Genomic DNA, 13,777 nt, shown 5'->3' with positions numbered 1-13,777 from the left:
GAGCTGCAGGAGCACTGAGCTCTGAGATGTGGCCAAAGCAGCGCTCGCCAGCCTGAATCACTGCTGCACTTTTCTGTGCACAGGGTCCATTTTAATCCACTCAACAACATCCACATTTTATGCTCTCCATAAAGCATGGAGTAAGATGCCAACAGGCACAATCAACCTTTCTACAGAGGTAATGCAAAGCCCAGCACTTTACTTCTCCCCAGTAGCAGCCCAGCAGCAAAGAAAGAGGCAGCTGCTCCCCAGGAAACAGCCCAGTTTGGAATTGTACGTTCCTCAGTCCGTCCCTTCAGTCCTGTTTGCAGCAGCAAATCCCCAACCATAGTTACCTGTCCCACCAGGCTGCAGGATCAGGCAGGGTCTATGCAGCACTTTGAAGCACTACACAATTATTAAGCTTTAATCACTGTAATTTAGCCAGTTGCATTACTCCTCCAAGTTCAGAGAGCAGTTAGGGGTCTGTATTTATCCTGGCTTCAACATGCAGCAGTGCTTTATGCCAGTGCAGAGATCCCTCCAGGGAATGCTAATCCCCTCTCAGAGGCCAGCAATGCTCAGAAATCCACAGAACTTCAGCACATCTTTCATCCCCTTGAGAGCTTCCTTCCCATCCCCACTTCTTCAGCTGAAGACTTTGGGGACTAAAATGATGATCCAGCCTGGCAGTTGCACTGCTGGATGGATCCCACAGGGATAAGGAGGTTCAACAGTTACAGATCAAAGCCTATAGAAGCAACTGACAAATTTAAGCTGTGAGGCAGAGGGGCAGCAAAGCAGGAGTCAGAACCTAAATTCCTGTGTGGATCTTCCTGTTGGTCCTGGGGTTAAAACTGCAGTTTGTTTAAAACAGTTTCTTTTCCCCATCACTGCCAACAAGAAGCTATTCCCTAGCAAAAATCATCACTCCCTGTTTCATGTCCTGCCATAACCGCCTTCCCCAAAACCTCAAAGCTCTTCATGCCCCATCACATCAGGCAGGATGAAGGCTGGGGAGGGAGACAGGGAAAGCCATTTTGAAATTAAATGTTAAGGGAGAGGAACTTACTTTGCGACATTTGCCTTGGTGGGGGATCCAGAGATCAGCCTGTTTGAAGAGCATCTGGGCTAAATTCCTGCACCACTTCCCCAGCAACTTGCACTGCTGCTGCTCTCCAAAAATGAGAGAGCAAAGAGGGAGAGCAAGACTGTGCAGAGCCCAGCGCCGCAGAGAATGAGACAGAAGCAGCAGAGTGAAGCACCAGTCTGCTGATTAATTCAGCCTGTTTCCAGTCACGCTGCAGATCCAGCAAGGAGGCGGCGGATAGGGGTGGGGGATGAGGGAGGATGAGGGATGGAAAGAGGGGGAGAAAAAAGCAGAGAGAGAAGAAAGTTTGCCCAGGATAGCACCAGATGTCTGTGAGAATGGTTCATTCATCAGATGGAGCCGACACAGTGAGGATCCCTGGGCTCCCTGCCTGCAGAGCTGCATATGCATGCACAGGAAGGAATGATGCTGACAGACAGGGGTCTGTGCAAAAGCAGATGGCAAATTAGGTAGGACAAAGTGCTATAAAATACAGTACAGGGGAAAGAACACCTGAATAGGCATGGAAAATGACTAAATTGAAACCAAGAGACCCTGGAATACTAACTGCCCCACAGATGACTCCGCAGCTTTGGATTCAAGCTCAATCAAAAATAGAAGTATTTGCTATTTAAACAAGTTGAGATGGTTACAGGTCCCATCTGAAGTGTTCCCTCCCTTTTCTCCTGTTGACAAAGAATGCAGCAAAAGCCCCTCTCCACAGCCCATATTCATCCTGAACCACACAATCTGAACTAAAAGGTGCACATAAACTCACCATAACCATGCCTGGGGCTCCACATTTACCTGGGCATGGCAAAGAGTAGTGTAGATAGGGAAGGGCTGGGTAGAACAACAACAAGGGGATAAAAAGGTGAAGAAGGAATGAGCCTTCTCTCTCATTCTCATCTTTTACAGGAATGTTTCCTTCTCATTGTTATGTGAGTTTTTACATAGCTCCTGCTTCAGTGCCATCCTAATTCTGTCTGGGGCTTCCTAGTTCTGCAGAGCAATCACTAGAACAACTGCTTTCATTCCACACAGAAAGGGGTAAAGAACTGGCCCAGCCAAGCACCACCTCAATAGCTTGCCAAGGATTATAGCTAGCTGGTACCAAACAGGACAGGCACTGCAAAGGCTTCCAGTCTCAGCATATTTTGCAGCTCTGAAGACCATGTACAGGTGTCAGGACTCACCAAACCTGCCTGGACAAGCTCTTCACTTCCTTTCTTTTCCTGAGGTTCAAATGCCTCAATAGACACAGCCCATATTCTCTGTTTTAAGCCTGAAGGGCAGAGATTAAGTGGCCTCTATTCACAACAAACCCAACACAGGGTCTGGTTATCACCTGTGTGTTGGCACTGAGTTACACATGGATGTGTAATCTCACAAAGCTCTTAGAGCCAAAGCGAAGGGAAGCAGACACTTTGTATTTATTTCATGTAACTTCGGGAGAAAGCAGAAAAGAGAGAGAGGCAAAACATCCTTTATCCTTCTGCAGGGCATTTTGTTTCCTAGACAACAATTTTAAACTGCAGAAAACAAGAAAATGTCCTAATGGCACAATTTTCCTTCCTGCCTGCTAAGGAACTACTCACCTGCTCCTTTCAACACAAAGAAAAAAGGAGAGAAAAAAGAAAAGATCAACAACAAGATGGGGTGAGAGTGGATAAACCTTCACACAACATACTTGTAAGACCCCTTCTTTATCACAGTGCTTGCTGATTTGTTTCCCATGGCTTTGTACCTTTTGGAGACTCGAATGAAAGCGAATAAAACAACTTGCTTGTGCAATCCCAGGAACAATCCTTGTGCTTCATGCAGCTAGAGGTCCCAACCTCAAAACCTCCAGCTTTGGTCATGGACACAAATGGAATTGGATCAAATTGCTTCTTCTTGTTTACCCCACTGCTGAGAAACCTTGCTCTAAAGTGTTGTGTAGGGCAGTAACCTGTACTATGTAGCTTCCTTCTGATATCAACTGGTATCAGAAATTGCATCTGGAAATGCATTTGTGCATTAAATAATAGAATGAAAGAGCAGAAGACAAAAACTTGGGATCTGAAGATAAAACTGGGAGTTGAAATAAAAGGCTGAGTACAAAGGCAGGGACTGACCTATACAAAATCTGCAGCATAGATGAGAGACGCCTGTGGAAAAAGGATCGGTCTTTGAAAAGGCCCTTGGAAGAAGAGCTGAGCTTTTAGAGAACAGCAGGGAATAAAAACAGAGACACAGTCACTGGCAGGATGAGAAGTGGCAAAGGACTTGGGCTACTTTTCAGTCCAAAGGTAGGACTGTAGCTCTTGTTAGGCAACCTGGAACAAGGACCAACAGTGCTGGAGCTGCAGCGATGTGGAGCACAGCACAGGCTCCCTGAATACGTTTCCAGGCTCTGGCCAGGAGGCACGGTGCTGTATCCAGGCTGCAGCAATTACACTGGGACAATACAGCTCAGTTGTTATGGGTAACTGAGCAATGGATGATGTCAATAATTTTTATTAGTTGTGTGGCTGCAAATCCAGCCTACGTCTAACGCAACGCAAACTCAGGAACCTCCCACTGTCCTGGGGCAATCAGTGCTGCTCTCTCAGTATGGGCTCAGTGGTCTTGGAGCAGAGATTCTGGTACCTGTCACAAGGATTAAATTCACTTCAGAAATACATAGAAAATTAAAAAGTCAGAGGAAGAGGAGAAAGAACAAGATATCAGCACATTTAATTTAAGAAGGTTTTGGCTCTGGTCCTAAAATACTCTCTGCCTTTCTCTGTGCTGTCTGGTTTCTGGCAAAAACTGGAAGGCAGCCTGCATTACACCTGACAAACTCTGATCCTCAGCCATTCCTGACAAGGGAACTTATTAGCCAACTGGAGCCAGAGGACAAGTCTCTCATCTGAGTGACAGATGTCTGTGCTGCAGCAGTGCTCTGAGCACGTCTCCTGCTCCAGGAGTGCTAACTCTCCATCACACATGTATATTGAAGAGATTGCTTTCAACCAGATTTGGGACTGATGTTTTCACGTGGGTTCATTTTAATTTTAGCATTTTAAAATAAACCTAGCACATCGAATTTACTGCTGAGGTTACAAAGCAGGTTAATTTGTTCCTTTATCAGTGTATATGAGTCCAAGTTCTTCACTTTAGGAAGATGGATTCCACCTTAAAGGGGGTGAAACAAGGATCTACAGTATTTAAAAAAACCAAAAAGGAGCAAACCCCTTAGCACCAAACAATAATTACAGAATGGTTTTGATTGGAAGGCACCTTAAAGATCCTCTAGTTTCAAGTCCCCTGCCATGGGGTTGCTAACAGGAATAAAATCATTGTCTTTCCTCAGAATACAATCAAAATTAGTTGCAAAATGCAGCTCTATGTACCTATGATTTTTTTTAATTCCTATTGAAAAGATTGTGGTGATCTCCTGCCTTCATTTTTAACTCCCATTCAGAAAGGAAGGAGAAAAAATTTCAGGAAGTCAGGAGAGGAGGTTAGGGCTTGAGAACACCATGACTCCCCCTGTAACCTCCTTGTCAGGACACTTTCCTAATAGGCCTTTTAAAGGTCTATTACAATAGCATCCATGCTGCTGCCTGTCCAGCAATTTGATATGATCTTCCTGCTTTGTACAGTGGAGAATGTCATATGAGAAAGATGAACCAAAGATAGTGACCTACAGTGAAAGTGCCCCCACTATGCCCTGCTCTCTGTGGTGCTCTCAGATCCTACACAGAACACATCCCTGCACAGAGTGGTAAGTGCATCATCTCTTAAAATGATCAATACCAGATTAGCCCATGATGTCATTAACAAGAGAATAAGCAGATAATTGTCCTCATCGGAATGTTAACTCCATGGTAATAAAGCAGTTTGATATAAAGTAACATAGGTCAAACATGTCCTCTGAGCACTCCAGCACCAAGAGGTTCGGGCAGGAGTGAGCCCAGGCTTTCCTGGCCTAGCACAGCTCAGAGCAGAAACCCAGCAAAGAAGCAGTTAAGTAAGCAAGTGCCACAGCTGATGTGAAAAACTGACCTTTAAAAGTCACTTACACTGCTGTAGTATCTTTTAGAGCTGATCTGAGTCTAGGTGAGTCCCTAACAGGTACTTTGTGCTAATGAACAAAACCACTTCTCACTGCTGCAAACAAAACAGCAAGGAAGGGATGCATGGAGAAAACAGAGACAGCCAACAGAGGAAAGCTCACAGTGTGGTGGGGAAAGGGACACCAGAGGGAAAAGCCAAGAGTGCTCTCTCACCAGAGCTGGCTGAGACCCCAAGTTACCACCAGCAAAACCGGACTCAGATGATTTATTGAAAAAATCTTCCCAGTGAATTCAGCCTGTCAAGTAAAGCAGAGTGTCCATGGGAATGGAGCCCCAGCTTAGAGCTTGAGAGACACAGCAGATGTGACACTGGACACCCCACCTGTGCTGTTCCACCATGGTTGCCTCAGTCCCAGCCTGCAAACGATTTCCTGGCTGATACAGGGATGTGAAGGTGACAGAACTCTCAACTTCTATACTAACCATGGATTATACCACTACATAATAATGCCACCTGGTGAATCTTGACCCAAAATAATAAAGACATTTAAAAGGACTCAACACTTAAGTTGGGTGTGACTGTTATCAGCCAACCTACCTGACGCTTCTCCTTGAGGTCCATGGCTGTGCAGTTCTGTAAGCATGTCCAGCAAAAGGGGACTGCTCCTCAGGGGAGAATGTCTCCTAGGTAGAGAAGAGCTTGGCTACATTTACCACATCACCATCTGTAGAAACAGAAAGGGAAGCAGTCAAGTCTCCCACATCACTTCCTTTAGGATAAAGAAAGTGATGAAATTCACAAAATTCAAATTACAGAATTGGTATTTAAAAGAAGGAGAACTAGAGAGATGAAAGTCCTCCTAAATAGTACGTCAACCCACCCTGCGACTCGGAAGTTAAGCCAGCTTAACTCTCCCCAAAATCTGGCATCCATAGATGAATTAAGTTCCCTGCAGTGCAGAGTAAGAGTATTATCATAGTCCTGACAGGCTTTTGGGCAAGCCTCCAAAAACAGGCTGATAAAGCCTGGATTCCACCAGGTGTTGGAGCAAGCTGTCACCCACTGCTATTTGTCTTGTTAATCTTATCTATCAGAAGCTTTGTCCAGCTATTCTCTAATGGAGCCAGCAGTGATTCTTCCATTTGCTGAACATCACATCCAACCTTAGACAAGGTGCTGGGCTGAGCATGGATCTGATAACCAGTAAGTAGGCCGGAAGTCCTAAAAACAATTCCAGATGACCTCAGATCTAGGCCTTTTCTCTTTTTAGCAAAACTGGGACTCTAACAGAATTGAGGTAGTGCGCAGCTCTGGAATTCACATCCTTCTTCTAGCTAACCCTCCTCTACCTCCCATGGCACAAATTTGTTCTCCTTTCATAAAATGTCTTTTCTGATTAAAACAAAGGATCTGTGTACATTGCTCCAGAGGACTCTCTTACATATAAACACAACATGATCCTGTAAGATTATGCTATGATTGTCTTGGGAAACTCTTTCTGTTGGTTAGTAATTCTTGGTTCTATCTTTTAATATCACACAGTAGCTCAGGGCTTGGACATATCCTTCTCCTAAATCCAAATAAACAAGGAAGCAGCTAGATATGCAAATCAACCCAAACCACCCACACATCTCATAGATACAAAGAGACTGGCCTTTGTCAGCTGGGATTTACTACCCTGGTTTATACAACACTGCCTTCTTCAAAGAAGGATTGTGGAGAGCCCGTCCTTGCGGCAGTCACCTACAGCACTGCTCTGACAATGCTGCACAATTTCAAGGAAAACAAAAGGCATCCAAAGCTTACTCAGAAAGCCACTCTGTCCCACTCTGCAGAGTTAGATTTCAGTATTTCCTCTCCTGCAGGCAATCCTGCACCTGCATTCTGGGGGGGGAAGCAGCAGGCATTCCATATTCAGAGTGATGGTTATCAAAGACCTGCCTGCAGAACCACAACCAGCACCTGCAAGTGCCATTTTTTGGCTGCCGGGCTGGTTGGCATGAGCCACCAGTCTGGACTCTGCCCTATTTTTCTGTTCTGTGACCCTTTCAATGTGCACACAACGAGGGAATAAAGTTATTTTCAGTCACTTCATATCCCTGCCAGGCCAATTAGCAACTGCAAAGAGAAGATCAAAGTTACTGGAGTGAAGCTGACAAAGAGCTCCCAGCAAAGGGCTGGGAGTGGGAAGGAGGAAAAAGTACTTTTGTGTGTTTGCACACAGCAGTTTAGAGCCTTAGTATCTTGCTTTTAATTTGAGAACGACTTCAGTATAAGGGAAGGCAAGACAAGATGATTTTAAGGAGAAAATGGTCACTAACAATAAAAGGACTAAGATAAACCCATGATTTTTCTTTTTAGTCCCCTCTGAGAGAAGATTTGTTAGTTGATCTACTGAAAGACTTACACACCATGCTCTCACTTGTTCAAACAAAACTAAGAGCCTGAATTTCTCTCTGGTTCTGGATTTCAAAAGCATCCAGCAGGAGTGGGTGGCTCTGGCTGGAGGGCAGGGGGATGAGCTGGGCAGGAGGCAGGATTTCTGCACTGCCCTCAGTGACATTCTGGTTCTGGCAGCAAACTGAAATGTGATCCCGAATGCAAAACACGCCATTCCTTAAAGTTCACAGCACATCATCTGCATGCTTAGGAACACACCCTGGAGTCCTTCAGTGCTAGGAAGCAGGAAACACGCCAAGGGTGTTAAAAATATAAAGGATTGTTTGGAAAGAGTGAATATTCCCCGTTTAGAGAAATTCAGAAGCTGTTATAATGGACAATATAATGAGCTTGTGAAAATAATCCGTGGTGCACAAAGCACTGCTTCATCATCATACATGTTCAGGGCTTCTCCAAAATTTGAACACACTGACCAACCCAGAAGCAGTTTAGTTTTTCTCACATCCCAAATTTAAGGTATCAGCAACGGTAGATTGTAGACATTTCACACATAGAAAGCAAGAAGGCAAGTCCTCCCTGTGCCAATCCAGACACACAGAACAAGGAGGACATTTAATTTTCCAACGTTTAAAAAGGATTGTCATTTAGAACCAAAAATTCCAAACACAGCTAGTCCCAGATAGGTTGGGATATCTTAGTTTTGGGTTAACTGAAACCAATAGCAAAGACAGGCTAGGATGATGAACCAACCTCCCTCAATTTCTGCACCTGGACTGGCACTGGAGCCATAGAAGATGTGATTTGCATGCTTTCTTTTAAATGCAGAATTTCTCAAAACAAAACTGCAAGAATTTTGTCATTCCAACTAAACACCTCACATGCATTACAGAGATCTTGAAAACACTCAGGAAACAGCTCCACACACTGAGGCTGCAGCAATTTAATAAATTCTGGAGGCAGCCTGTAGATCTGCAGAGCTGTGCATCCACTCACTCCTGACCCTGCACTGTCCTTGTGTGCTCCCCTCCCAGATTCCTCTGTTTCAGGGACTCCTGCAATTTCCACCTCCAGACACGTCTCTGATCATCCCTACCCTGCTGCAGGGACTCTCCACACTCTGGACTCACCCTAGTTTTGTGCACGGCTATTCCACAGTGGAATATCTGCTTCCTTCTGCCCTCCCTGTTCTTATCTCTCTTCTGTCTGCCCAGGCAATTAGTCACGTCGACATGTTACACTCTGCAGGACAGAAATGAAGTGGGGCTGCTTTGCTGGGACATGTTGGAGGGTGTTAAATATTCAGCCACAGACTATCAAAGATGCTTGAAGCTGTGGCTGCACTAATCAGACACCACGTGCTCCCAGTGCAGCCAGTTTACCCCTTCCACTTTCCTACACTCCATTCTCCTCAGCATTTTCAAGCCTAGAGCAGTTTGTGAAACTTGGGAATGGCTGGATGTGGTGTTCAAGTGTCATCATGTTGCATTCAGCCTGAGAAATATTTCCAAATCGTTGGGTAAGAGTGAAACCCAGGATAGGGTTCACCAAATAATCCAACACTAACAGCAAGCCAACTGTCTGGAAGCCCTGTATGCCAAAAACAGCCAATGGTTATCCCACAGCCGGGGGGAGAGGTCTGCAATCCACTTTAGAATATCTCTATTTTATACAACTGAGTGAGTTCGGTGCCTGGGTTGCCATGTGTGACTGATATCCTTTTCAAATTGAAAAATACATCCATATCCCCCCCTGCAACTTGTTTCTGTTTGGATATGCCCTGAGCAAAGAGCAAGTCTTGTAGCTTGATCTGAGTATCAACAAGTATTTGAAACATCCCTCTGGACAGCAGAACTTTGCAAGGGTCCTTTCACCCTTTTCTTTACCAGATCATCTCTTGAATAGCAATGTGTTATGCAGCCAGTGTATTTAAATAGGTAAAAAATACCATGGCTCAGATTTTCTTTTGAAATCCAAGGATTTCAAATCACTTAACCATCAGTGTGAGATAGCAGAGTTGAATTTTAATAAAAAACTATACAGCATGATATATTACTTACTGAATTTATAAAACAACTAGCAAACAGAAAGATCAGGTAATTATAGAACCTACAGACAGTTGGCAAGAAAAGTACGTTTCAGAAGCTGCTGTCTTTAGGGAGAAAAATAAATCAACCTAATGATACTATTTTCCCTAAAGTGTTCAATCACTGATGCTTTCATGTTATTTACTGAAAATTCCCAACACAGATTACTCTACGAAAAATGATGGGGAGCATGAACATTTCTCGCTGCCAAAAGTGAATTCCTCAAGAACAGAAGCCTGATCTGTCACCAAGAATAGAAACACGGGGGAACAGATAATAACCAAAAAAAGCAGCTGCCTTGGAGAAAATGGCTTCGATTTGAGCTGATTGTTTTGATATCAGCAGAACCATACGGTCTTCCTACTCATGAGGAGCTGATGTCTGCCTGATAATTTGCAACATTTGCTGATACATGGCCTTCCAAAGGTGCATCAAGTGATACTGTCAATTGCTTTGAGACCCACCGAGAGCACGGAATAATTACAGCAAGGGAGCTGGCAGCCACGCTTCTTGGCTTCACTATCTGTCTGTGAAAAAGACTTGTCAGAATTTGGGCCAGCTAAACATTCTCTGCCTCAATAACCCCAGATTGTAGATAGGAATATGTGTATCTGCTTCAGAGGGAGACTGTGAAGTAAATTTATTAGTATCTGTAAAGTGAGATCCTCTGAAATACTGCTGTATATGTGCTAAGTATTATCAACTCAGTAGCAGTCAAATATCTCATTTGAGCCTGGCTGTGAAGAATCAGGAGCTGATTTCACACAGGCTCTGCTTCCCTTCCTAAATGACAGGAATCAGAGAGAGGTCTATCTACACTGAATCACAAACAGGATTAAACTTGAAATGAAAACTTAAGAGTTTGTCTTCAACTGACAAGTGTCTCTTGGAGGTGAAACTACTTTTTGTTTAAACCTTACTTGCTGAGAGTTTTCTAATAAAAAATATCTGACTCTTTCCTTCTTTCTTCAGCACATTCAGGACTTGCACATTGGACTGTTACAAAAGAGAGACATTGCTCAAAACGAAACCTGAGCAACAAAGAGGGAGAAGGGGAGTAGGGAATGGCTTTGGCACACTTTTAAGAGTCAGACCTTTGGTTTACTTACAAGATAAGTTTGATAAAACAAGATGTTCCACAAGTGAAAGAACACTTTTATTTTTGTTTTCATTTCATTCTGGTGAGCTGAGAAGCGATTATCAGAAGAAATATGATCAAAAGAATTATAAAGCTAGTTTAGTCTACCTTATTGTTTCCACAGGGGCTGATACTGTCTCAAATTAAGGTATTGTAAATCTGAAAAGTATTTGCTGTGTTCATTTTTCTTTACTTGGTTAAAAAGAAAAAAGAGTGTTTGGGAATTAAAGGATTGCTTTATTTTTTCTGCTTCAGGTACTGCCCGCCACAGAAAGACACAGCATGTACAGAGTCCGGATCAAAGTGAAATATGCAACAAAAGGCACAATTCTGAAAGGTGGAAGGGCCCTTCCACCTTCTGCAGAGAGATGAGACATTGCTGTGGCATGATGCCTTGAACAGAAATTTTTACAGCAAATCTATGGAAGAATTCACTGCAAAAGTGACAGCTGCCATTCATCATAATGATATTAGTTATTATGGTAACCAGGATTGTATAACTACCTCCATCTAAAAAGAAGTAATCCTGAAATGTTAGAAAACCACAGAAAGACAATGGCCCAAAATAAAATTTAAAAAGCTTGCACTGTAATTATAGAACCTTTTAGCAAATAATGTTTGCTGATATACACTGACTCAGAGACAAAAGTGCAGCTTTTCCTCTTAAATCTAGATTACAAATAAAGGTGTTGTATTCATAGTTTACAGTAAATCTAGGTAAAAAAGCATTCTTACACCAGTGTTTGCCATTTAGAGATATTTGATAAACATTGTGCCAATGGGAAGGTGTTCTCTGGGAGTTCCCCAGAGCAGACTCAGCAGCTGAAGGCCATTCAGACCAAGCTCAAACACCCACTCCAAGCACAGCACAGCCCTTACCTAGAAAAGGCACTGAGCAGCTCACAGATTGTGTATTTTGCTATTCTCACAAGCCCCATGAAAGTTTTATGATGAACATGTGTAGGATGAGCCATGCCTAGAAATAGGGCAGTGAGCTGCCTCACTCTACTATGAAAGTAGAAAGGAAACCAGAGCTCTCTGCAGCTCCTGAAGAACTTCCCCCCAGTCTTCACTCAAGAGTATTCCAGAGATCCAAACTGCCCTATTTAGTGTTCAAACAGTCCCATACATTATCACAGATGTGAACCCAACCAACCCAATGCAAACCCTGCTCCCACAGGTCCAAGTGCAGGACAATGCTGCCCAAGCCCAGGCAGGTCACTCTCTTTGGCCAACCCAACCAAAGGATTTGTCTTTTGGCCAACCCCCCATGGCCCCTGGCCCTGCTCCTGGCCAGTCCCAGCCAGCCACAGGGGGACAAAAACCCTCCCAACCCACACCTTCTCAGGGTTGTGTCTCTGCCTGGAGTAGGTTGGTCTCTTGAGTACTTGCAGTGGCTTCCAGCACCTAATTTGGGTAGGGCTCTGACAGATCAAGCTGTAAACAGAGCTGTAATGTGAAGATTAGAGGACAAAGGCTTGTTTTCTTGCTTCCACCTGTGGCACCAATAATAATTTGTTTGGTGACCAAGGCTAGAAGCACTAATATCTTAATCCTCTCATGACATAAAAAATGTTGGCAAGGTGTTTGTTTAAAAGGTCATGGTTAAAAAGAATATTATGTAAATTTTTTTCAATAAGCTTGAGTAAAAGATAGGAAATATAAATCACTTCTCAAAAGAACAAAACATATCTTGCATAAAACCAGCATGATGTAGCTAGTTCTACGTATGCCTATATTAGGCAGGCTTCTTGGGAAATAAATTTAGTTTGCTTGCTAGGGTATTTAAATTTTACTATATCTGAGCAAGCCCTGTAGATTAATGCAGTACAGCAGCTGTTAAGTAACTGTTTATATAGAAACCTGCATTTCTAAGTAACCTCAAGTGTTTCATGGAGCTCGTGTACTACTATTCCATTGTGTCCCATTGTGTGTGAGCTGTCTGTTCAGCTAGGAAGTTTATTCTACAATTGCTGGGGGAAATTATAGGATTTTAGAGAAGCAGGCCTTAGTAGGTTCCTTTTCTGAGAAAACATGAACATATCTACGACTTGGCAGCTGCCTCAGGAAGATGGATGGGTGCTTATGCTCTCTGCTACTACCTTAGTAACTTCTAAGACTGGTAAGGCTAACTTAAGGAAATTCTTCCGAGGCACAAGAGTTCCTATGAAAACTCAGTGAGTGTTAAATGTGTAACTAAAACACTCTCCACTCCTGTCTATGGGTTTTCTCTTCCTATCTTCTGGATAGATAGTATCATCTAAGACAAACTTCTTGTGCTTTATGTAATGGGATTTTTTAAAGGGATTTCTTAGGCTTTTCCTTATCAATAACGGCCTGTGTTACCCTGATAGGGGAAAGCTCCCAAACGGACAAACAGAAGGAACTGCATGGATCACAGCTTTTGAAAGTAGAACAGGTGGACGTCTGGGGCAAAACGAAGTGTGCCGTGAACTTCTGCTGATCAGAACACTGCGATGACGTAGGCACAGGAGCGAAGCGATATGAAAGAACCGGCTGGAAAGGGTCTGGAAAAACTCCTAAAGGCCAGAATGTGGGACCAGACACCAAACCTTTACGCGGAGTATGACACTGCGGCTACCCGAAGCGCACCCTCGGCTGATGGGCACCCCCTGGCCTGGCTCCGAGCCCGGTGCCCCGGGGGATGCTCCGTGGCGCCGCGAGCCGGAGCCTGTCCCGCAGCTGTGGGAGAAGCCCCGCCAGTGCGCTGAGCCGCCAACACGTGTTTGGACCGCCTTTTGTGTGTCCTTTTCTAATTTCCTCTCCCTCCTAAGCCGCTGGCTAACGCTCCGGCGAACTGCGAGCAGCGGGGCCGCGGGGCTGCGGGACCGCCGCGGGCTCTGCCTCGGGCCTCCTCAGCCGAGGTGGGGACCCCCGGCCGCGCTCCCCGGCGGGCCACAGCCCGGCCCTGCCCCGCCGCCCGGCCCGTACTCACCCGCCGCGCCGGGAGCTGCCGGCGGGGCCGCTCGCCCGCCGCGCCGCCGTGGCCGCCATCACGGTCACTGGCAGGCGGGACGCCCC

General features: G+C 44.6%; 1 protein-coding gene across 4 annotated transcripts in view; it reads right to left on the bottom strand.

Moving 5' to 3' along the window:
• Positions 1-13,777, bottom strand: part of TMEM94 (transmembrane protein 94) — a 50,432-nt gene extending 36,655 nt beyond the window's left edge. For 2 of the 4 annotated variants that reach the window (XM_032129356.1, XM_032129355.1), the window contains exons 1-2: positions 13,692-13,777; positions 5,711-5,837 (exon numbers count right to left, since the gene is read on the bottom strand). Coding sequence is in view for 3 of the 4 variants with exons in the window: in XM_032129355.1 (XP_031985246.1) it covers positions 5,711-5,734 (24 nt within the window). In the remaining variant the exon portion in view is untranslated. Of the gene's footprint in view, positions 1-1,051; positions 1,246-5,710; positions 5,838-13,691 lie in introns of those variants that run through there. The other 2 variants (XM_032129354.1, XM_032129357.1) reach the window with 1 other exon arrangement.

This window comes from Corvus moneduloides, chromosome 19, assembly GCF_009650955.1.
Source record: "Corvus moneduloides isolate bCorMon1 chromosome 19, bCorMon1.pri, whole genome shotgun sequence".
NCBI classification, from domain to species: domain Eukaryota; kingdom Metazoa; phylum Chordata; class Aves; order Passeriformes; family Corvidae; genus Corvus; species Corvus moneduloides.
This window is presented reverse-complemented; position numbering and strand designations above follow the sequence as displayed.